The sequence below is a fragment of the Takifugu flavidus genome, chromosome 20 (genome assembly GCF_003711565.1).
Source record: "Takifugu flavidus isolate HTHZ2018 chromosome 20, ASM371156v2, whole genome shotgun sequence".
NCBI classification, from domain to species: Eukaryota; Metazoa; Chordata; class Actinopteri; order Tetraodontiformes; family Tetraodontidae; genus Takifugu; species Takifugu flavidus.
Window position 1 is genome coordinate 10,513,336 of NC_079539.1, and position 25,461 is coordinate 10,538,796.

The 25,461-nt window shown below is 43.9% G+C and overlaps 1 protein-coding gene across 7 annotated transcripts; it reads right to left on the minus strand.

The window, feature by feature from the left end:
* Positions 1-1,527: 1,527 nt before the first annotated feature.
* On the minus strand, positions 1,528-25,189 carry dennd1a (DENN/MADD domain containing 1A). Of its 7 annotated transcripts, none has more exons than XM_057018632.1 (23): positions 25,006-25,189; positions 21,081-21,145; positions 20,823-20,869; positions 20,232-20,281; positions 20,029-20,148; positions 19,508-19,577; positions 19,205-19,285; positions 18,693-18,746; positions 17,831-17,941; positions 17,606-17,706; positions 16,990-17,035; positions 16,812-16,913; positions 16,412-16,537; positions 16,230-16,331; positions 15,689-15,776; positions 15,204-15,244; positions 14,753-14,824; positions 12,565-12,621; positions 10,969-11,121; positions 9,373-9,437; positions 5,845-5,982; positions 4,802-5,048; positions 1,528-3,326 (listed from the first exon to the last, which is right to left on the minus strand). In XM_057018632.1, exons 1-23 carry the CDS (start codon positions 25,020-25,022, stop codon positions 2,352-2,354), a joined length of 2,928 nt encoding a protein of 975 aa, XP_056874612.1. In that variant the 5' UTR covers positions 25,023-25,189; the 3' UTR covers positions 1,528-2,351. The 7 variants fall into 7 exon arrangements, 5 of the variants coding, with proteins under 5 accessions (XP_056874612.1, XP_056874611.1, XP_056874615.1 ...); XM_057018631.1 differs by having other exon boundaries at positions 1,528-3,329; positions 25,006-25,188; XM_057018635.1 differs by having other exon boundaries at positions 1,528-3,329; positions 20,029-20,143; positions 25,006-25,147.
* Between the last annotated feature and the right edge of the window lie 272 nt (positions 25,190-25,461).

Sequence of the window (25,461 nt, forward strand, 5' to 3'; positions counted from 1 at the left end):
CCTTCTGTGTTGGTCTGTCACCTGATCTGAGCTAGCTCTCCTGTAGCTGTGTCAGGAGATGTTCCTCAGATTCCTACTGAGTGTCTGATGACTCGGAGGATCAGATCTTCTCTTCTCTGTCCATATTTTCTCCCATGTAGAACCTTCACACATTTCTGTGTAAATCACAATCTGGGCAGACTTGTGGCTCCTGCTGAACACCTCAGGCAGATCCTACCTTCAGACAGTCCAGTGTGCCTCAATAATAACAAGATCAGTTAAGGTCTCCTCAGTCTCAGTATCCCAAAATGAAGTTTTAATTTTTTAAATTGAAGTAAAAGCAAAGTGTTTTATTGCCACAAATATTTAGACCTTCTAACCTTTGACCTCTCGTCATTGGTCACCTCAGCTGAGTAGATGTGATGTATGAGGACTCCCGTCTGTCTGTAGGTGGTCAACAGCCAATGATGTCAGAGGAACAAGCAAACCAACTTCTGTTTTGGGTGTAGATTGATGAGAATAATTCTCTTTAGCTACGTACATTATCTGAATATTGGTCCGAATGTTGAGAAGGAACAGACTATTTTAAACAGGTGAATCACTGCAGACGCGATTTATTAAAAAACTTTTTTACAGTGTTATACCTTCATTAACGATGCTTTTAGTTATACAGAAGACTGGACATTTGACTCCAATCCTAAAAGTCATTTGAAAGAGTAAAGAACTAACACAGTTGAGGCATGTGTGCAGTTGTGACAGTGGTGACTCTTGCTGGAGGAACATTAATGAAAGGATGAAAGTGTCGGTGTGGACACGGCGGCCTGGCTAGCAATGAACATTACTGCGTAGCTGCCCACCGTTACAGAAGCATGAATAAACATACAATTACTACTGAAGAACACACGTCGTCTGAGAGGGAATCAGGACCATTTTTGAATGACTGATTTCATTTAAAACAGGTAACAGGCAGCTGGATCCATAATTCAATACATCATTAAGACGGAGCAGGTCAGCCTTGCTCCACATCCTGCCTCCAGGCCCCCTCCTCCCACGTACCAGAGAAACCATGAACCAGAACAGGATGACACAAGTGTGAAGAGCCATACAGCAAAGCTCAGATCAGTGTCGGCAGCACTAGCGGAGGCCTGGTGCTCCTCGTGAAAAGTGTTGTTTTTGAGCGATGGTTTAGGGTTGGAGAGCGGTGCCGCAGCGCTGCAGCTGTTGCCCTCCATCGCTAACACAGACATCAGCTCCTCGCCTGCTCGCTGCGCACGCAGTCACGCTTCAGAGTGGATCAGGCTGCTCCCCAAACACTGTCCAGCTGCTCCTACTGAGCAATCCTGAACCTTTTTCTAGAACCTCCAGTACCCCCCAAAGAATGGCTGAATATGGGGGGGGGCTTTTTGAGGGCCATGATGCAGTCATGGACGCTTCCTCTTTGGTTCTTACGCCACCTACAGCAGTGGAAGGTGCAGGCTTGTTGAAGAGATGAAAGCTTCTCCCACTTATTTTCATTAGCAATAATAAATAAAAATGAAGAGGATAGTCTCAATGTCTCATCATTTATTGGACTTATTGGATAAATATTGTGTATCTATAGTTTCAGGACTGTTCTGCTCACAAGCAAGACAACTCTGAAAGTGAGCAAAAGGCAAACACAGCAACTACCATAATACAGGTGGCTGTTGTCCAAATACTGATACAGCAACACAGAACAGTCATACATTCATGTCAAGCGAGCAGTAAAGTAAAACTCATCCGTTCATCTGCGTTGAATCATCATTCTGTGTGTCAACCAACACCACTTGGGCTCCTTCTGTCCTCCCTCCTGCTCTCTCCTCCTTTACCCCTCAGTCCATCAGAGCAGGCTCCCCATAGGGCAAGCTGCTCCTGCTCGGGGTTTCTCCCTGTTAAAGGCAGTTCTTCCTGCCACAGTTGCTTATTTGGCTCTAGAGTCCGACTCTGCAGACAGTCTTGTATGTAATAGATATAAATAAAGATGAATTGAGTTGAATAAAAACATGAGGAATTTCCTGAAGGACGCTTGTCCAAAAGTTCTGATGGAAACGATTGAAAAATAATTCACATTTGATTTTCTCCATAAACAGGTAAAATACATCTAGAACCATTTAATAAACAGGCAATGCTGATGTTTTTACCCCATTTAGTGTCTCCCAGAACTTGATATATCCAGAAGTGGGTGTGAGGGTTTGCATGTGTGAATGTTTGCATGTGTTAATGTGAATGTGTGTGTTTGCATGTGTTAATGTGAATGTGTGAGTGTTTGCATGTGTGTGTATGTGTGTGTGAGACTCAGATTTATGAGACTTTAGTGGGAAGAGTCTTTCTGTTTATTTGGGGAATGACAGGGTTTAATCAAAGGTTTCCCACCTTCTCTGGAGGTTCACCACCTTTTTTGGGGTATTAGTTGACTGGCCCAATGTTAGCAGATCCCCGAATGGATCCTGATTGGACTGATTGTCTTCAGCACAGACTGGCTTTGGGTGCAGAGACCTGGGCTCTGCCAGGCTGGATAGAGAGTGACTGCTGTGGGGGGAGGGAGACAGGCTGCTGGCGGCTTGGACCTGTCCGCTGTGGGGCAGAGCTGAAATGCTGGCTGGATGCTGTTTGTAGAGACCTGGCAGAACTGAGAAGGACGGAGGATGAAGTTGGGTGTGTAAGTAAGGACCCTGGCGAGGCCCAACGCCTCCACTGAAGGGATTTGCACTTGGAGATGGCAAGAAATACAATTTGGAGGAGCCGTGAGCAAAAGGGTTTAACATGATTTGTGGTTGCAGTGAAAAAGGGGGTAAACCCTGTGGGGAGGGCCCACATGGTGGTGTGGGTTTGTGGGTAGATGACAACAAATCTAGATGTGGTCCATCACTCACTGAAGTGGAACTACTGTGAGTTGAGCTGTTGAGAGGGTCTAGAAGGCTGATCACGTCTAGCCCGTCATCACAGGACGTGTCCGACTTGACTCGGTCTTCATCTGTACGTTTGCTCAGGGCTTGCCGGAACTCTTGTCCCCCTGACGTTGATCCTCCAGCGGATCCTGATGGTTTCGAGTGGGCCTGAGAAACAGGAAGTGCAATGATACTCCCCAGCTCCGGTGTCTTTCTCCCATGGGGCCGTGGAATGGTGATGTTTCCCTGGGTGGTGGGATCCAATGGATCAGAGACAGCTCTGGAGCTTTCAGGGCTTGGACATGGCTTTTCTGTCAGCACAGGTAGATCTACAAGTGGAGCTTTGTCACGTTCCTGCCCTGAACCCCACAGTCTGTTGTACTGGCTGGGAAGCTTGAGTCCAGGAAGTGTTTGAGAATGTTCACTGATGCTCAGATCCATCTGCTGCAAAGAGAAGAATCATTTATTCTTGATTGAATCATTTCCATAGTTACAACCTCTGCTCTTGGGAACTGTTCTCTTGGGGGAGGGGCGGCCTTCTGTCATCATGTAACTCTGACCAAATGCTCATTTTATTTCATATCAATCTTACACTTACAATATATTTAATATTAGTAGGTTCACCTCACCACACTGGGATTCCAACACCCTCTTTCATCAACTACTGCTCCTCTCCTGATGAACTGTTCTCCCACTACAAGCATGCTCTCCTTCATACCCTGGCTCTCCTCCATACCCTCTTTCTCCTTCATACCCTGGCATCCAGCTCATACCCTTGCTCTCCTTCATACCCTGGCATCCAGCTCATACCCTTGCTCTCCTTCATACCCTGGCATCCAGCTCATACCCTTGCTCTCCTTCATACCCTGGCTTCCAGCTCATACCCTTGCTCTCCTTCATACCCTGGCTCCCAGCTCATACCCTGGCTCTCCTCCATACCCTAGGGCTCCCAGCTCATTTAAATAGACTAGGTCATAAAAACACTGCCCACCCACAGGACTTGACTTTATCTATTACCTCCTTCACAACTGCTCTGTTTTGTGTTTTGAATATATCTCGTTATTGGTTTGGGGTTTCACTGTGTTCATTATTCTTGTGAGGTGACCTTCAGTGTTCATATAATGCTTATTATTAGCTTTAACAACAACAATAACAACAACAACAATAATAATCATAATAATATTAATAATAAAAGACCATAATAATAATAATAATAATAATAATAATAATAATAATAACGCCTCGTCCCTGCCTTTCCCTGCTACCACTTCACCATGACTGTGCCGCTTCACCACGAGTTTTAGGAGTTTTACGAGGATTTAAGAGTATTTCAAGTCTGGCTCCTTCCTCATTTCTTCTTTGATTGTGCAGGTGTGGTTGAATCAACACTGCTCCAAATACAATCATTCATCTGAATGAGCTACAGCTTCAAAGCACCAATACTAGCGTGCACATATACTGTATGACCATGGCTTTCAAGCCTGTTTAGTTGGAGCACAACCAAAGTGAGGATGACAGTGCAGGGTCTTACAGGATCCTCCTGATGACAAACTGGGAGGCTAGACTGGAGCACAGTGGATGGTGTTTATGTGGAAGCTCTGTTGCCATGACTACTGAGACAGACACAGCTGTCAGAGGTCATGCGTACCAGTAAGAGCCTGTTAATTTTACTGTAATCATAATGTGCAGGCTGCATTAGCTGTGCTCCTTCCAAAGATTGCAGCTCTGACAGTAGAATAACTAAAAGTTACCTCTACATGATTATAACCAGCACTATCCAACACTACCACTTTCCTCGTGCACTTGCTTATAAAGTGTGCCCTAACGCAATCTAATAAGAAGAAAACTTTCTGTTCTTGCAGAGTGTGTGACAACCTTTACTCCAACTACTGGAACACAATATTTACACCTCTCACCTGGCAGATGAGCTTCACTTGAGGCTCCTCTGAGTCTTTGGGGGTCCTCAGGTCTTCAAGGCTTTTAGTCAAGGTCAGCGGTTGATTGTCAGGCTCATCCTGGCAGCTGAAAATACCACCCAGGAGGGTGACATTGGAGAACCTTTCACTGACTGGGCTGGGAGGAGCAGTGTGAATTTCTACCCCAAATGCAGGCTCGTCTCCATGCAACAGGTCAACCTCTTTCAGGGAATGGTATGGCTGCGGTCTGTGGGGACAGTTTAATAGGATTCAGGTTGTTGTAATCAACAGTCAAAATCCTGTATCCAAGCTGTCACCACACTCCTGCTAATCTTTCATCACTACACTACACTGGTGTGAAATACTTCAGTCAGCATCTGGCAGGTATGAACCAGGCATGAAGTAAGTCCTAGATCATGTACTGATCAGTTACCCATGAAGTAAAGACTCTCTTGTGCTTTTGAACTATTTGAGGCAGAGGAAAAGCTGATCGGAGAACATTAGCATCAGTTGAATATGCTCACATTTTAAATCAACTGGATAGATCCAATCACAGTTTCTCTACTTTCATCTTTCACTACAACTGTGACCACAACTGCTCTTTGACCAATGTAGAATCCGTCCCTCCATCCATCCATCCATTCGTCCATCCATCGTCAAATCCATCCATCATCCGTCCATCTTTTCATCCATCCATCCAATATCTGTATCTGTGGTGGGAGCCTGTCCTAGTAGTCACAGAGCAGGTGACCATCATAGGAGGAGGAGGAGGAGGATAAACCCCAGATGGTCAAAAGTCAGTTGTTGAATCATCTTATAGGAACATATTGTTTAATAATTCAGGTATGGACAAATGAAGAAACTTGCAAGATACGAATTAAGAATATGTTTAGTTTAAAAATAAGTATAAAAGTGCAAAACTAGAAATCAGAGGTGGTTATAGTTGAAGCTGCAGCATTTTATACATGTTATACACTGATTTTTTTAAAAAAAATCAAAATACCAGATATTTTTTACACATAACTAATGAAAGAGATGCGTACAGAGGTGACCAATCAAAAGAGGCTGAGAAGAAAGAGTGGTCAGTGAAGCCAGTGACAGAGTCATCATCAGACTGTAGTTCATCTCCAGAAGAATCCTCGGAAAGAAAGATTGTGTAGTGACGTGTAGGACGTATAGAGCTACAGTGAAGACAAGACAAACAGGTCAGTTATTAGCAGGGAGAGGAAATCATTCAACACAGCTTATTAGTCTGGACAGGTTCAGCCAGCTTTAGAAACCTGTCACACAAACATACATTACATGCAGCATGCAGAGCACTACATGAACAGTGCAGTCAGAAAGGTTTTCAGATTTTGTTCTGCAGCCTGATACTAATCTGGATATTGTGAAATGTCAGAAGAAGAACAGATTTCTGGAATTTTTGAAGCTTCATAACAAAAGAAAAAATGAAATATTGAAATGGTGTACAATTTCAGACCCTCGGACTCTTTGGATCTAGTAGTCTTCAGAATCACCTCTGAAATGTTTCTCCACCCTGATCAGAGGCCATCTGTGGTCAATTCAGCTGACTAGAAGAGACCTCACAGCTCCTGATATCAGAGAAAAGACCAAACCCTGTGCTCAGAAGAACCTCCTCCAGAGCCCAGAGACAGAAATAGCTGATGGACTGGTCCAGAGCTGTTTAAACAAACTGGACAGTCTGGAAAAAAGGTCACTCCGATTGCTGAGTGTGGCCAAGGCTGCTCCCAGCTAACAACTACTATTGTTAAAAAGGTTTTCTTTTGCTATGAAAAAATGTCTAATTTTGTAGTGTAATTCTGACTACTGTGCCGAGGACGTTGCCATCAAGGAAAGACTAGAGGGCAGTCAAGGCTGGCTGACGGCAGGAGAGAGCTGGGATGCGGCTGGGCTAGTTACCCACTCCACAGGCCATCTGCAATGTGGCGGACTGACACCTGGTTCCCCAAGAGGCAAGGTGGACAATAGACCAAACAGTACGGACAAGATGGTGTCAAATGGAATTACTAATGCAATTACTAATGAGAAACAAATCCTGAGTAAACGAGGGAAGACAGAGGAACCATCCAGATGCAACCATACAATGCGTCACCATGTGGGAAAAGCAGGAAACAGAGCCTGGTCGAGCAGGTAGCCAGGAGGAAGAACACCTTTTCCAGGGGAAAACACGGATCAAGTGTCATGAAGAAGCCAACATGCAGTCAGGCTTGCAAACTTGTAGTGGGCTGAGCAGATCCAGAGATGAAGAAGCTCAGGGAGGACCATGACAAGAAGACAAGGTGGACAAGACAAGATCTGCCTCAGCACCAGGTCTGGATGGTTTGACCTATAGGGGATATAAGATCTGCCCAATGGCGTTGAAGCTCTTGTGGAACCTGATGACAGTCAGAAGAAAAAAAGATTCCCATAAAACCAAACAATTCCGAGGAACTGCTCTAGGGAAGGGTTATCTCCTCAGTGATGATGAGATCAATGACCAGCTATCTCCTATGATGCTTTTCTCCAGTACCTAGTCAACGTGAGTTAATGTGGTTTGTGGAGGTTTGTAGGCTTTTCCACTAGGTGTCCCAGGTAAAATAGTATCTACTTGACCAGAGGTCCCAGCATGCTAGCGGCTGCTACTGTGTTAATACTAATGAAGGTCTATTTATGCTCTGCTCGGCCAGGGGATTCACATCACTGACAAGTCAGGAGAGCAATGCGTTTCACAACACACAAACACACCAACTTTAAAATGCCAATGGTGTGTATTTCTTAATTTTACAAAATAAAAAATAAAGGCTACAAGCAAGGCGATACCCTGGTTCAACCCCTATCCGAGAGGTCTGCTGTGTGGCAGACGAGAGAAGCTTGAGGAAAAAACTAAAGATGATTACCGCACCATCAAGGAACAGAGTGGGATGAACAGAAATGACTCAAATTTTTTGAAAGAAAGGACTAGAAGCAGTTTAATCAAATGGATGCCATTTATGGCACTGACCAGCAATGGGAGGGAGAGCCGCCTTGGCTCTGCCACAGTTGTTGGAAACTAGATACAGATTTGTGAATTTTAGCCTTCTATGCTGCTTATTCTATTCACAGTGAGCTCACTTTTAACAAACAAGTATATTTAGAAATTTACATTGTTGTTTCTTGAACACAGCCAATGAGTTGGCTAGTTGCTGCTTGTCAGAAACATAAACTATACTAATGTTAGCATTGCTTAAACAGTTGGTTTTACATGTCGCAGGTACACTGTGGGCACACTTTAGTTGTGCTCCCCAGTCTTGAGAGGATCTACAAAAGTCATCTTTCAAGCAATGTCAAGATCTGTTGCTATCAATTCCCCCTCTCCTAGCGCCTGATATGCAAGATCAAAACATCCACAGCACTGAGGACAGATCCTGGCTGGGCCTACTTTGGAGCTTTCCCAACATAGGTGATAGACTTCTGCTGCCCTGGACGTTGTGCAACCTGGGCTACAGACGGGGGAAGGTGAGACCTATGCCAGCACTGAGGCACAAATGATCCAACAGTAAAACACCAGGGCCCCAGTCTTCCCAGGACACAAGTGAAAGGCTGAAAATTCACTCAACCAGGCCATCAACAAATTATTGACACGGCCGTCAGGGAGAACAGGCCCGAGGTGGGGAACAGGTACCAAGCTTTGGTTGAAAGCCACACCATAAGAAGTGGAAAGACTTGGATGTTGCAGGACGGAGGACGAGTAGCATAAGATCTGAGTGCTCAGCCAGCAGCAAGGAAGTTGGCCAACCTGGGCCACAGTGGACGAAAGGACCATTAGGTGGACAGGCTTGTGGAAGACTTGTGTACAAGGTAAGCTTCCTCAATTCGGGCTACTTATGAAACCGGGGGAAGGGAGACACCCCTACCGTTGTTTCACCGCCCTGAGAAGTTCCAGGAGTAATGGGGCGAAACATCAATGGTATAGACCCGGCAACTGCCCTGCTGGCGCCATCAGAGGGGCTGCAGGTCGCCCAAACCTGCGCTTACGTCTTACATATAAACGGATGAGAGACTACGTTGTTTAATGTTGTTTTCAGTTTAATTTCAGCATTAGGCTGCATAACAAAATGAGGACTGACCAACTGGACTGTGGGTTAATGCTACCAACCTTTTAACATGTTGGACTAAACAGGAAAGCTATCACAATAATATATTACAGTTTGACAATCAAATTTTAATATTTTTTTAATATCTTGGCTCGTTGGATCAATGAACTACGGCCTTGAATGCAACTGATCCTAAATAATGAATATAGGACAGTTTAGGTGCCCTTTGAAGTCTTTAAAAGCATTTCCTTTGTGCTAAATGACTCACACATCATAAACATGGTCACCATTGTGCCATAGAAGGTTTGTCATTAATTTTTTTTTTTTTTTTTTTTAAATCACTCAGTGTAGTTGCTTGATAAAGTAAGAAAAGGTTAAACTCTACCCCTGATGAGTGGCCAGTGTTTGTGGTGTGTGTGTGTGTGTGTGTGTGTGTGTGTGTGTGTGTGTGTGTGTGTGTGTATACATTCATATTGTGTGCAGAGGAGGCTGGCTTACTGGTCAATGCTGCTTTCTAAAGTCAAATTGCTGCCTGGTCTCCTCAACACTAACGGTGGCCGTGCCTGGACAGAAGAGAGAAAATATTAACTATAAGGAAGAAGATGAAAGAAGAAAGGGAATAAAGACCAATATGTACACTCAAACAATTGCATGATGTAAAAGTATAGGTCAGTTAATATCACACCCTAAAATCATTTTCAGGTACAGACAGCTGAGGGTAAAGGGTCTGAAAACTCAGGTCAGTCAGCTATTTTAAGTTTTGATTTTTTCAGCTTTAATAAATCTGAAAAATCTGTTTTCACTTTAGGCCTGAAAATGTTGTATGTACATATACTCAGCAGGAACTATCAGGTCCACCATGCTAGTCAAAGGTTGGAGCCCCTTTTCCTTTCAGAACTGCCTTAAATCTTGGTGTTCTCCCTTCAACCAGGTGTTGGAAGCATTCCTCAAAGCTTCTGCTCCATATTGACATGAGAGCATCACACAGCTGCTGCACATTTATGAGTAGAATCTCCTGTTCTCCACCACATCCCAACGGTGATCTGTTGGACTGAAATCCGGTAACTGTGGGCTAGTCAGCTGACTGTGGAGGACAGTCAGCTGTTGTCCTGGTCCAGAATCCAGTTAAAGATGATCTGAGCTGTGTGACAGGGTGCATCCTCCTGCTGGAAGTAGCCATCAGAAGATGGTCCACTGTGGTCCTAGAGGACATGGTCAGCAGCAACACTCAGGGAGGCTGCACCATTTAAACCATGCTCAGCTGGTACTGAGGGGCCCAAAGAGTGCCAAGAATCCCATTACACATAGCATTACACCAGCAGCAGCAGCCTGAACCGACCATCTGAATGTTGTAGCTGAAATCCCGACTCACCACACTGGGAGCGTTCTGATCTTCTATTGTCCAGTTTTGGAAAGTCTGTGTGAAGTGTAGCCTCATTTTCCTGTTCTAAGCTGACGGGGGGGGGGGGGAGGGGTCCTGTTGCTGTTGCCCATCTTCTTCAAGGACCCACCTGTTGGTGCTCTTCATTCCTTGGTTGGAACCAGTGGTGACTTGAGTTACTATTGCACTTTCTAGCAACTGAACCAGTCGCCTCTCACATCAACAAGGCATCTTCAACCACACAACTGCTGCTCACTGATATCTTCTCATTTTGGACCATTCACTGTAATCTCTGGAGATGGTTGTGGGTTAAAATCCCATTAGATCAGCAGGTTCTGAAATGCTCAGACCAGCCCGTCTGGTACCAACAACCAGCCACCTTCAAAGTGACTTTAATCCCCCTTTCTCCCTTTTGATGCAGGTTTGACCTTCAGCAGGTTGTTTTGACCACATCTACAAGCCTGAATGCATTGAGCTGTGGCCATCTGATCAGCCGATTAGATACCTGTGGTAACAGTTGAACAGGTGGACCTGACACAGCGGCCGGTGAGGGTATGTTAATGTGTGCACGTGCATTAAACCTTTTGAGGCACCATGTTTGAACCAATGAACCCTTTGAACACTAAATTAAATATTTAACACAGCATCCGATGGAATTATTAATGGGAGCATTCTGATTGGCACCCCCCCGTCCACTGGACGCATCTGCCAACCTGTCCAAAGTGCACTGTGACTGGTCTGTGGTTGTCCAGGCTCTGCAGAGACCCCTCTGCCCTCTCTTCACTGGTGGAAGAGTCCAAGCTGGCTCGGCCATCATTATGGATAACAGCTGACCCTCCTGTGGAGTAGCCATTTTCTTCTGGCTCCTACCGAGAAGGAACATAGGCAGAGATGAACATATATACAAAATTAAACTGATTTTGAAAATTACAAAAATATATTTTCCAAATAAAAATGATTAATTTTAGTCCCTGTTCATAAACCAAGGTAGAAAAAAGTAACTGCTTTTCTCTGGCAGAGAACAAAATGTTTTCGTTCAGCCATCTACTACTGGATATGTCCCCCTCACCTGTCCCCGTCCCACCTAAACCCAAAAGCTGATCTGAACCCTATTGCTTCTGCGTAGGCACTAACTAATTTTTGTTCTCTTTTCCTGTTTTTTGGTAGACGCCAAACACAGAACAGACAGATTTGTATGCAATAAAACAAACTTAACATTTTATGGCAGATGGCAAACTCGGAACACAAACTACTTCCAGGACATTTCCCCCTTATTTTTCCACCACGACTCGCACCAGAGACCTTGCCTCCACAGCTCCAAACTGCGGCATTGACAATGGAGGCTATAAGCAAGCTTGCTGCCTCTCACTGTGGGAAACTCCAGAGCAGAGGACGGACCAAACCCTGTCAAGGATTCAAGAGCCTATACTGCAGAACGGTGAGTCAGAATACCTCTAGGCCGTACCGGTCCAACTCCTGCACTCGGTCAGGCTCCCCCCCCCAGCCAATTGACCTATTATATCCTCATGGACAGAGTCACTACCAGAGGAATGGGTCATCAGGGCCCCCACCTAAATCACATGGCACCAGGCCCTTCTGAAGCCTCCTACAGGCTGAACCTAGTGGAAGGTTGGCCCATGTCGCCTGTTTGGGCTGTGCCCGGCTGGGTCCCATGGGCAAAGATGCGGTCATTAGGCGCTCAGCTGCGAGCCCTAACCCCAAGCCTGGGTCCAGGATGGAGGAATCTGTGACGTCAGTCCAGGCAACCTTTTTTTGGGGCTTTGGAACCAGACTCAGTCTGACCTGTCACCTAAGAACTGTTTGCCTTGGGAGACCCTACCAAGAGCATCAAGACCCAGACAACATAGCGCCTAGGATCCTTCAGGTGCTCAGTCTCAGTCAGGTGGCAACTCAAAGAGAACTAAGCCTTGATTTTTTTTCAGTGCATTTTAATAGTTGGCCCACATTGAAGTACTCCCTCCATCTGCCCACCTAACATGAAACCACCCTTGACATGAATTTAACTCCATACTTGTAAATGTCCAAATCTTGCTAGAGTTCTCAATTCAATGTTAAGTGTTCACACTTAAATGTAGCCATTTGGAAGAATTGCCATTTCAATAGAGTCAGCACCAAAAAACAAGAGAAAAAAAGAATGTAAGATAACATATCTGAAGAAATGTCCCAGCAAATAAAAGTTCAGCATGCAGCCGTTTATAATCATCCACACATTCAAATTCATACATCAGCATGTTAGTCATTTACAAAAAAGACAGAAAACAGTTTTTTAGATGCATACAGCTACATACCTTTTGCTTAAGTCGGCTTTTGACTTCTCTGATGCGCATCTTTGCATGGTCTTTGGCCTATAACACAAACATACAGGTGAACCACAGGTTTACACTCACTGTGGAAGACATTTTCCCCCTCACCAAAATTATTTCTATTTGTTTAATGCCAGAAAAATGAGATATTGTCTCTCATCCAGTTTTCCTTCCCTTGTTAAAGTCAAAGACTGAGTTTCTCACTGAGTTTCTTTGGAGAAACCTCCTCCTTGGTCCAAGCCACTGTGGTTTCACTCAGCAACTATTCAGTCTTTAGTTCTCGTTTTGCTCTCATTAGGTGCAGTCATTAGCTCTCATCCAATCAAACAGTGCATCCTTCTCTGGCCTGGGTCTCATGGCAGAGCATGAGACCCAGGCCAGAGAAGGATGCACTTTCATTCAGGTATTTCATGGCTTTCCAAACGATCCAAGTCATCTTTGGACTGGTGCTATTAGGAGATGTTCCTAATGGAGCAGTGAGCAGAGAAAGAGCAGCACTGGCTCACCAGCTGCTTTAGGGGCCCAAGGACTGTCCTGCACATGTTACTGTGGAGCTGGGGCCACGGCCAGGAGCCAGGTCCTACCGTTGCCCGTACAGGTGCTGAGCACACTGGGCTTCCCAGACACGAGCTCATTTCAGCTAGAGCTGGCCAAGCCATCGATACGGAGCCAGATGGATGGAACATTTTCATTGGGTCAATGTTCACATCAGCTGGGATCCACCAACACAACTAACCAACATAGTTGGGAGGTGGCCTGGATCAACCCAGGATTCATTCATTCTGACCCACATTGTGGGCAACAGGCTGCGGGGGGGGGGCTTCTTGATCACTGATCCATTGACCTGTCCTAAAACGAATCCCCCTGACAGGTGTTGAGCATGTGTGCCCCCAATATGAGCCTGGATTCACCATCATTACTGGTTACTGGCTAAAGTTGGTGACTTGTTGTCTTGCTGCTACACTAAAGAGGCCATAACGAGCCCCCCAACTGTCTCTGTGTCTAAGGGACTCAAACCATGTTGGTGGGGGGGTCAAACTCTCAACTCCTCTTTTGTTTATCATGACCACCAGAGGGGGGGCAATGTGCCAAACAGAATATTTATTGTGCCTCAACTTCTTTGAGGTTCAGTCATTAAAAAAAAAAAAAATCAATCAGCAAAGTTCCACTTCTTGTCTTTGGGACTCATGGCTGGTTTATCTGATGGCCGGGGGGGGGGGGCATTTATACTGACATTTATACTGATATCTTTGTACATGAGCCCCCCTGAAGTATGCAGACAGCAACGCTGGTGGCCCATCCCACAGACATACATGCTCTGTTTCTCTACCAGAAGATGGTCAACAGCCCCGTTCATCCATTAAAGGGAAAATTTCTGCCCCTAATATCTCAAAACTAAGGAGCTGTACTGTGGGGCCAGAGGAAAAACCCCAACAGCCCTGTTCCAGCCCCTCAGTGTCCAGCGTCAGCTGCTGGAGTAATTCGAGGCCTTTAAATATCTGGGGACAGAGGTGGTGCTTGTCCTTTGGGCATGTCTAAACAGCGCCTCCACCTGCTGAGGAAGCTCAATGTCAGCAACCATATTTTTACAGGTCCATCATTGAATCCTGGCACAAGTTTCTCAGCAGAAAACAAAACAAACCTTTCCAGGATCAACAACCAGGCCAGCAAAATAACTGTTCCACCCCAAGCCCCTTCACACGCTCTCCACCACTGTGTCAGGATACTGCCTTCAGGTGCACCTTATTAAGAACCGCTGGCCCACAAGTGCATGCACTAGAAATCTTTCCCTCCACCAGAAGGTAACTGCAGTAGGTCAATATTGGCAGATATACGATCATGGTTGATTTATTTTGATTTCCCTTTAGTTTCACGCAGGGGAGGAGTGAGTTTGAGTTGTGCCTTAAAATACACTTAATGTACCTCAGTTCACCTTTAAAAGCTTCCAACACCCTGACATCAACATCTGGCCTCCTCAAAGGCACCTGAGTTTATGTAACCTCTGACTTTGAAGAAAATATTCTGGCATCAACAAATAGAAATTATTTTTGTCAACCTTGCAGACCTAAAGAGAAATTGTGGTTGACTCTGATTAAATCAGAGTAGTGTAGTATAAACCTCTGGTTTCAGCTAAAAGGCAAATAAAGCCAACAAAAAGCATATAGGTGCTTACAAACTTGTACACAGTCTTCATGGCTGGGTTGGCCTTGGTCTTTACAGTGTTGAAGATGGCACCACCACCTTTCTGTCAGAACGTTCACACACAAATTAGCTGCACCTGCAATCACCACCTTCAATACTTAAAACAAACAGGGGGTTTATTTAACAAATGAAAGAAAAACAACTGTAGCTTCTATTGAAATACGTCACAGCTGAAGAAAATGTACACAACTAATTAACAAAGCTTCTTCCCTGTAATTACAATGATTCTGTTCTGCAACTGTGCTGCTAGTGGTGAGACCGTGCTGTGTAAACTCTCAATCACACTGATTATCTGGACCATAATAATATTTCCACGTGTAGGGTAAGAACACAATAACGTCATGGTATCTGGTTGTCCTGCCCAGAGGAAACAAAGTAATGAAATAAGACAGCATAATTCAATCAAGTTGAAGAGAACTTACCTTCATGGTGAACAGCCACTGGTGGTAGGTCTTGTCGCTGCCTGTGGGGTAGAATAGGGAAAGTGCTGCTCAAAACACTGTAGGCCACTGAGACATGCTCCCTCTCCTCTTGTATCTGCACTCCTTCTGATCACTCGTAGATGGCGTGATGTGTGATAGATCATTTTAGTTTCAGGACAGCAATTTAAGCCTCTAATTATATTAATATATTGTATTCAAATTATATTTTTAAATCACTATTCAAAAATATGTCTGAGAAATTAAAGGTTTCTGTCTTCAACCTGCAAAAGTTCAAAATCAGCTTCAAGTACATGTAGTGTCCACAGATTTGTTTTTTTGGACGTTGTGGAGACATTGGACATCAAGAGGAAGACCAGATTTGATCTTTAAATGCTTCACTTAACAATAAGGGCCTTCGATTTATACTCTGCTCGTTATCCAAGACAAATCCAATTCACAGATAGGAAATGAAAGGCAACACTGACCTGCATACTCACTCATGTTGATCTCCTCCTCAAACGCATCATTGAAGCCTTCTCCTGAGTTCAGCAGCTTTAAGCGGCCATCGATAAACTGAAGACACAGACAGTAATCATACGGACGAGTCCAGGAGCCACAACAGGACAGAAGTGAACAGGGACTGGTGACACTGACAACATATAACAGCTGTTGTTTAAAGAGAAGGGAGAGACAGGAAGCTACTGTTTTGTCACTAATTTGGTCAGATCAGTTGATGTTTTTGCTCTGTTGCTAGTTTTCTTTGTCTGTAAAGAACAAAAACCACTCCAGCAGGATATCAAGATGACAACAAGACTGCTGGTCAAAAACTAAATAAGGTGGTTAGAAAAGACATTGATTAGTGAGGATGTGTGAGAGCCCCACAGCAGCAGGGCTGCAGCTCATTTACTGGAAAGAGGAAGGTGGCCCCATCACCCTCAACTCATCACTGACCTTTTTGGGACACATGTTGTGGCATCCCTGTGTGTGTGTGTGCGTGTGTGTGTGTGTGCGCGTGTGAGAGTAAACCTGTTTGAAGAGCTGCAGCTGGATGGCGTTATGGAGGAACAGTTTCATGGAACTGGAGCGATGGTTCACAAAGATGTCCTCATTAAATGTTATAGGCTCTCCCTGCAGATCACACACACGCGTTCTCAGCTGTGGTTGTAAGCTAGCGTTTGCCATCATACGCAGATGTAGAACATACTGACCGCTGCAATCTGCAGCGCATTTCTGTAGCTGCCGAACAGAGCCGCCTGACTCTTCAGAAAGGCTCGAGCGACCCCGTCTCCTGGGGTCGTTGACACCTTCTTTAGACGACTTTTCAAGGATATAAGCTGCAGGACAGTTGCTGACAGGTCACAGCTGACAACAGCTACAAGCATCAACAAGCACTGATATTCATCCAAAGGTTGAGCTTTATTTAATCACTCTCTACTATTTGTCTGTAATATCTGCAGATAAATACACTTCATTGTGGTGCCTTTTATATTTAAAAAAAACAATTTTCAGCAAATTAAGTTTCAAAGAGCTCTGGAGGTATTACGGTTGTGTTCAGTAATAATGAAAAATAACATAAGTGGACAGTAATATTAATAAACTATTACTCACCACGTCACTGGGCAGACTTTGGAGGTCATTGTAGGGGGTTTCCAGGGTGTTTGTGTCCACATTTAGGACCACCACATCGTCCAAAGATAACCTTTGAACTTTCTACAATCAAGAAAGGCAGCAAATGTTACCCATTTGTGAGCTTCACAGTCAAGTTTGAACTAATCACCCCTCATACCTCCATCAGACTGGAATGAACTCCGATCAGATATGGCATGGGAGCACTGGAAGAAAGGTTTGGAACGTCATTTTGACATTTCTCCATCACAACACCCTCCCTGGATCAGCTGTACAAGCCTTCTTGCTACAACATCATCAGTTACAAAGTTTTCTTTTCCTCTTATTACGGTAGATTCAAGTTTTAAAGTAGGGACACAAAAATAGACAGGATAACTCTAGTGGCCCTCAAAGTCCAGACCATCAGCGTTCTGCTGCACAACACTGCGAATCACTACAGCATCCGTGAGCAATTTAACTGACTTAAATTATTCTGAAGGAAATAAGATCAACTTTAGCACTAAAACTGGCAGCATGGAGGACATTCGAAGTCTCTCCCACTGTCCCATCCTGTCTTCACACCAGCTTCCTTTCTTCTCCCACCACATCCATTCTTCAGCCTCTCCCTCTCTCCCCCTCCCCTCCTTCAGCCCAGTTACTAGTCTTCAGACAACCCTCAGCATCTGTCCATGTTTGCGGCAGCACCAGAGCAGTCCCAGTCCCCCTCCTGCAGCTGCACCTGCTTTCATATAGATAAATAGCATAGCAGGTTGGGATAAAGTGGAAGAAATACTCACCAGCAGTAATCCAAGAGATGCTGAGGCAGGACAGGAATGTATACATGCTGCCAGAACATGGGACAAAGCAAGGCTGCAGCTCCATGGACACAAGCTGTGAGCTGCAGAGAGTGTGCATATACATTATTATAAATAAAGACAGAAAGATTTCATTTAAATTTAGGATTGTATTTGTGTTCAGCAACATTCAATGAAACAATAGAGCATGATGGTGAGTGTACTTACAGTGCTAAGTTTACTGCAGCAGATGAGGATCCGACGCTCATATAGCATACTGGCATACAGGTGCAGCATGTTATTGACATCTACAGCCACAAAGTACTCTGTTAAATTCCTCTGCAAGGTTGAAGCACGAGAGGGAAAAGGTTATTGTGAGAGTACTCAAATATCTGAATGAAGCATGACTGTGAAAAATTAACCAATACTGCTCAAAGGGATCAGACTGAACCACACTTTCCCAAATGAAATGATTGAATAATACAGCGATAAACAATGCAGGATGTGACCTCAGATCTATTCTTTGGTTCCTGAATGATACACCCTGACGATCAGATTCATGTCATCCGGGACCTGGAGGCATTCCACAGTGCCCAGAAGCAGCATTAAAGGGGGGTGGGGGGTGGCTTTGACACTCCAGACAGATTTGGAATCAAACAACCAAAACACCAGCCTGACATGTTTAGGTGTAATTAGGATCAGCTCTATTGACTGTCCTCACACCTGTTATTGGTATGACCAAAACGTTGCTACTGGTATTCTGCAATGTCCTTAATAAGCTTATGAAATGGATGTTAGATATTAAAATCATTGTATCATCTGTATCAATCGATCAGTCAGACAAGATCATCTGTGGGAGCTTCACATAAAACCAGAGCCTGACCCAGACAAGCAGCAGCTAAAGAACCTCCAGCCTGCCACTGGTGTTCATGCATAGAGCTTCTGTAAGCGGTCCAACTCATTGGAGAAGAACATATTTTAACATACTAACAGGAAGCCACAGCCAACATTTACTAACGAATCAGACAAACAGCCAATGATGTCTTGGAGAGCATTTAAGCTTTGATGCAAGAGAATAAATGATACTTACATTTTCAGGGATACTTGGCAATTCCAGCAAGTCTGGCGCGGTAAAGAAGTAATGCTGAAGGTAAAAAAAGGTGGAGGTTTAACTGGGAAAGGACTCAGAACAGGAGTGACAAATGGCCTTCACTGAAACTTCAGTAGGAAAGAGAAAATATTGTGTTCGTGTTGTGAGAATCTCTGCAGCTCATCCCAACTGATGAATGGCAACAGCTCTACAGAGCTCAGTGCACATGCCATTTTATACAACTCCTCTTTTAATTGTTAATTAAATGTGACAGTGAAATATGTTGACTCATAAACAACAGAACAGTTATGCCTCGGAGAACCATCCAACCACTCATCCAGCCACAGGTGGAGATCCTCTGGATTTCCTATCAGCACTAACATGATGGCCCACCAGAGAGCCTTACACACAGTGTGTGCTATCACCTCCACCTTAAGTGACCTTCAGGACATGACTTTTGTGTGGGTTGCAGTTTCTTTGTGAATTAGCCAAATCTGACGTAAAAGACTCACCACTCCGAGGTGCACAGGGACTCCGGGCTCGGGGACAGGAAGTGTATGTAATGACAGCAGGAGTTCTTGCCACTGTCTGGTCTGCGGCAGGCAGAAGAGCACAGGCCCATTTCACAAACACAGTCCTTGTCACATTCTGAATTACAGTCAGGGTCTTTTTAGCATTAGCGTTTACCTCAGGCTGAAGTCACAAACAAATCTACACAGGCTGAAAAAGAAACTTTAATGTCCCTTTAACAGTACCACCAGGCTCACCACCCTCAGAGGGACATGAGTGTGCTGTCCATGCTGTCCAGGACTCACCTGTCCTCTGATGGTATAGTCGGCCATGATATTAAGCAGCTTGTAAAACACCTCAAACCACGGCAGGTAGCTGCAAGACAGCATAAGAGTGTTTGGTTAGCAGCCCCCACGACGCAGCACAAAGACCAGAGCTACCACCACCAAGGTCTCAGTTGCTTTGATATATGGACGCTCCATTCAATTTAAAAAAACATTCAATTTATCTATTCTTCAAACTGTGTAGACACTTTTTAGTTCAGATATTTTTTAAATCCTGTATTCATTTCCACCCCCCAAGTCAATTCCTCCCAGTCTATTCCTCCCAGTCAATTCCTCCCAGTCTATTCCTCCCAGTCTATTCCCCCTAGCCTATTCCATTTTTTAAATCTCTTTTTACATACTTGACTACTTTTCTTTGGAGAATCATGTGAACAACTGGCTATATTATGTCTGCTGCTTAACCCTGTAACCTCCCCCATATGAGGAGACTAAAGGATCCCCCCTCTGTCTCCCCCAACCATGTGATGGACAGTTGGTCTCACCTGAGAAAGCAGTAACAGGTGCGGGCAGCCGAGGAGAGGCGACAGAACCCAAACCTTTGTTTGCTCTCAATGTCGGTCAGCACGAAGGTGAAATTCTGTCCCACCTGCTGTACTGCTAGACTGGAAAAACACAGGTGGGTGAGAAAGACAGTGACAGGCAGGCAGGCAGACAGGCAGACAGACAGGCCGGCAGGCAGACAGACCTGTCAATGCTGAATGGGAAACAGAACCTGGGTACAGTCAGAAGAGTTTCCTGTAGGACAAAGATGATCAAAGTTAGAGGAATTTACAACTATCTGTTGTTGCTACTACTTTTGTTTCTACCGCTGTTGTTTCTGCTGCTGCTGTTGTTTCTGTTGTTGCTCCTGCTGCTGTTGTTTCTGCTGTTGTTGCTGCCACTGATGCCGTTGTTGCTATTATATGGAGGTGTATCAGTGTCCCAATAATATGCCATAAGAATGAAGCCAAGTCGTGTGAGATGACAAAGTCATACTGAGAGTTGGACCTACAGCGGTCCTTCCGCTCTGAAATATTTGGATGTGTTGCATCATAACGGGTCATTTTGTATGTTCGATGTTTGAGATTACAGCTATAGAGAAGGATAGTTCACTGGTTTAGCTTTTTTTTTTTTTTTTTTTTTAAATGCTGGCCTGAATCAATTGTCCATCTATATTTACTCTTTTTGGTATTTTCTTTTGATGTGCTACATTTTTAGTGGTCTAATTTGAGAAGGAACTTTGTTAAGTTTCCTGTGAAATGCTTTAACAAGAGTCAGTCCTCATCCTCACACAAACCTGGTCTGTGTAGTCTTCAGGAAACTGTCGCCGCACCTGTGGCCCTGCTAAAAAAAAAGACATGTGGCATTAGCACTAATACCTCAACAACGCTGAATAATGTTTGTGTGTTTTCAAGTATTTAATAATTAAAATATGTAGTATTACAGAAATGTGTGGTGGACTATAGGCCAAGACTGAGAATGTTATGCTCCCGAAATCCCCACATCATTAATTGACAACTTGACAATGCTGCAGTCAAGACCTCCTGACACTTACCAGGATTGTGTGGGCCTAGATGGGCTACCTCCATATACACCTCAAATGTAGACTGTGGGCACTCCCTGAAAGACACATGGAAGCATTGGTCAACTGTCCCAGTTTCCTCTTCCTCTTCTGTGCACCATCAACGTCATCACAGTCTCCATTCAGAAAATTACAGACACTCAGTGAGTCACATATGGTAAATGTACATGTACATATGGTAGCTGGATTAAAATATAAGGTCATACAGTAAGAAGAATTTAAAGGTGACAAAAACAGACTCCAGAGGCAGCTAAACCTGGCAATGAGCCCTCTCTACAGATTCAGAAGTTTTACACTGCTGGCAGTGATTCTACACACTGCTCCTGTATCAATATAAATCGGATTGTACCGGTAGTTGATAACAACTCTTTCATGACACTTCTAGAAAAGTCTACATTTGAGATACATGTCTGAGATACCAACACAGACATGTTGGTATCTCAAATGGTACCATTTCTTTGTTACAGATTACTATTCATACTAAGAATCCTCTGCAGGTGTGTCTTGCCCAATGAAGCTGGGGTGGGAGGAGACCCCCTCGGTATCGAACATGGAGAGATGTATCATCCAGGGTCTGAGTTGTATCGTACCATGGGGAAAACCAAAAAACAGAACAGGTTCTCCACAACGTCTGAAGGGAAAAATAACATCAAAGATGCCTCTGCCACGGGTGTGTCTTATATATGGCAGCATTTTAGATTTCCAGTGGGTATTATAGATGGTGACAGGAAGAGAGAGGACCAGAAAAATGTATCCATATGTAACTGCTAATCAATTATCATTTGCTTTGTTAATATTTTGATAAGAGAAGCACAGACAGCAGAGTTAGCATGGCTGTATGGGCCCCAAAGAAGACTAAAGAGGGAAACCTCTCAGTTTCAATGAAAAGCTGGTGTGATGATTCCATCTTATGGTGTCTATGTGTCCCATACCGAGATAACAGCCCTTTTTAAGGTCCTGGAGAAACATCTTAATGCTTCAATTCATGCTATGCTGGCTATAAATAACGAACTGCAGGCGGTAAAGACTGTAACATTAGAGAAACATATGGCCTTAGATCTCCTTGCAGCCCGGGGGGTGACTTGTAAGGTAATAGGAGTGCTGTTCCTCTATTTCTAATGCTAAATCGAATATAATGTCTATGGTTCACGATACAGCCCAGGGAATTAAAGAACTTTGCCACATTCATGAAACTCATTTAACTTTGGTGATTTTTCTAGGGATCTGGGGAGCTGGATTCATTAAATTTCTTACTTGAATAGATGTGGTGGTTTTAGTGATTGTTGTACTAATCACATGTATTGAAATGATAAGCTTGCAGACACCTGCATGTCTGCAGGTATAAAATATTATATGCAGATATAAAATATTTCCTTAGTAAATAAAATTGATTGGCTCTTCCCAGCTCTTAATATGCGCTTTCCTAGCCTACCAGCCATCAGCTCATAGCTCAGCTCACCGCCACTCCGGTTGCCTGAACGATACACACTCAAACAAATATCCACTACCAGATTCATTGTTGCCTCCCCGTTGACATTAAGTATGCCCCACTGAGCCTTAATGACATGAGTAGGACTCTTCAACGGTGTATTTCTATGCACCCAATCCCACCTTTCCGCAAATTAGACTACATTTACAATACCGACGTTTGGATGACACAAAGCAACATATTTGATACATCAGACATCTGGATCTTTTCCACCCATTTAGATCTATTTTAAAATCATGTGATCAGATCAGGGACATCCCTGACATATATATGCATGTAAAACAAACTAGACCCTAAATTATTTTCGGGGCCAACCACCTATTAGTGAGGTTCAATAACACAAGATGTTTTCACGTGAAGGAGCAGTATGTCTATTTAAATGTTGATTTGTTTATTTACTGTAAACAAACATTGCTTACTGTGTATCCAAATAAGTATTAAACTTTGTTGCCAATGTTTGATAAATTTTGTCACCAAACTGACTGAGCTGAGGTTAAAGGTTAAAGTCTTGAATGTCTAGTAAACAGCCTCCATAAGAGTCCATGACAAATCCAAACAACTTATTGTAATAAAATAACTTTAATATAATTTAAATACTTTTCTGTAACATGTGCAGTATATTGTCCATCACACATTGACACAGCCAAAAAAAAAACACTACAAAGACAAAAAACAGATTTTAACCAATCAGACGTGTCTATTTTGGTTTGTTTGTGGGTTTATTTTTTTTAAAAACAAAAACATATCATTAGTTTAGATGTGTTATTCTTACATCTCTCTGGCATTTATGTTCTCCCCCTGTCACTATGTGACAAACAATAATGTTTTTGGAAACCTGAATAATTAGCTAGCTACATTGTCACTAGCAAATAAGTATGTCAGTGCAGAAACTAAATGAGACGGATAAAATACAAGCCATCCACAATTCAGGGGTTCTTTCAAAAATCTTAGATGTAATTCCTGCTCCTGGGGTGTGGATATCCTTACAAAACCCAGTGGAGCGTCCACCGTCCAACTTGACTAAATCTTACAAAGCTTTGTTGAATGCAAGTGACCAGTGTGAGAAACTGGGAGTGGCAGTAGACCATAAAAAAAGGAGGAAGCTGGACTTGAAACGAAACATTTTAGTCGTCGTAGTTGTATTGAATTCCAGACTTCCTCGGCATGGTTTTCTGAAGAAGCTACGAGTGATTTTTTTCCCCGGCAGATTTAACACTTATGTAGAACAACCGTAAATCAGTCTGTGGAACAAAAACTACTCTTTCTGTCCTTTTATTGCTGTTTAAAGCTCCTCCAGACAACCGTATGGTCACCATCATGCTTGTACCACCAGTGTGACAGGGCGTAATGGGCCGGTAGCAGGAGAGGTGCCAGGACATTTTCAGAGCACTATCAAAGTACCTTGAGTAAGACCATCCCTGAGTGACTGTTAACATGTAACCATGTTAATGGGAAAATCTTGTGTCTTGTGTGGAACGACCAAAATGGCAAAACAATATCTGGGGAACAATTGTTGATCAAGCTACTGTTACCATTAATTCTATTGTAGAAAGCATCAGTAACAGCACCTGGCATGAAGCATTTTAGAGCATGAAAGACATGTAATAACACAACTGAGGTCTCTTCAAGAATGCAATGAATAGAGACTTGTAATCATTCAAATATAACTTGGAAGATAATCTGAAACAGGAACTGTCACTTGGAAGTTATACAAAAAGGCAGGCAGCTAAAGTGTGTTTAGGTTCCCTGAAGTAAATAGCACAGCGATCCAGTGAGGGCCCTCATGCCGTCTCTGGGGTCTGGAGCCCTGACAGGTCGCCTGCAAAAGTCAGTAATGACGCTGATCAAACGCTATTTATCCAGTACTGAGTGGCATCAAGTCCTGTTCTCTCCTGCTCACTATCCTGGCCATAGATGCAAACCCAGCTGCAAACTATGTCCTGTATCACAGGCTGTCAGGAACATTTCATTTGTCTTCAATTTTCCTTTTTACCATCCGATTTCTGCAATTGCTTCTTAAGCTATTGACACATGAAAATGTAAACTATAACTTTCTCTTTTACTAACCAGCCTCCACTTTAGTCCATTTATTGCTAGACGCGTTCCAACACAGCATGTCATGTTAAGTATCGCAGTGACACAGATGTGAGCATTATTTGTTCGAGCTTCTGGCCATTTTCCTTAGCTCCCCGTAAGATATCAGAGTGTAAAGCAAATGTAAAGGCCACAGCTAGCTGCAGCAGCTTTAGGTTGAGGCGACAGGAGCATGAAATCAGACCATGATGTTTCTCACTATAATCTAGCGGTTTTAGCCTGCGTAGCAACAAGTTCAGGGCCTGCGATGGTGATGCGCTTCCTCAGCATGACACACGGAACACAGCAGCGTCAGCAACACAGGTGGACTCTTACTTGATTCGGGAGCCCATCCTGGCTGCTCGGGGGAAGATCACAGCTGAAACGCTCTCAGACGGAAGTGTCGCTCGGATGTTAAGTTGTTGTCATCCACAGAACGGCGCCATGGTCCGTCAACACGCGCAGATCACGTTCCCTGTCGCACGGAACTCTGGGACTTGTATTACTCTACCAGGACCACGCTGGTGTAGCGACGGGCCGGACGCCTTCTAAAGACAGCAGAGCCCAGAAGGCTTCACGATGCCCACGACAGGCTCTCGTGACGAGACAGTAAATTTGTACAATAACCTTAAACTGACAACTGAGCCTCTACTGGTGAATATCACAATCATAAAACACACAGAAAAAGGTTAGAAAAACGACATTGCGGACCAGTATTTCACACTGATTTGGGCTCCGGCCACATAACCTACCAAACAATTTATATTGTCAGTATAAACAAATCGCGATATT

Bases quoted from the DNA above. Each gene is read 5' to 3' on its own strand.
- dennd1a (XM_057018631.1), bottom strand. The intron at 17,942-18,692 runs GTAAGTATCATT...TCAACCTTGCAG, and splicing joins TGCCAAGTATCCCTGAAAAT to AGGAATTTAACAGAGTACTT. The intron at 15,245-15,688 runs GTCAGTGTTGCC...TCTACCCCACAG, and splicing joins CAACATGAGTGAGTATGCAG to GCAGCGACAAGACCTACCAC.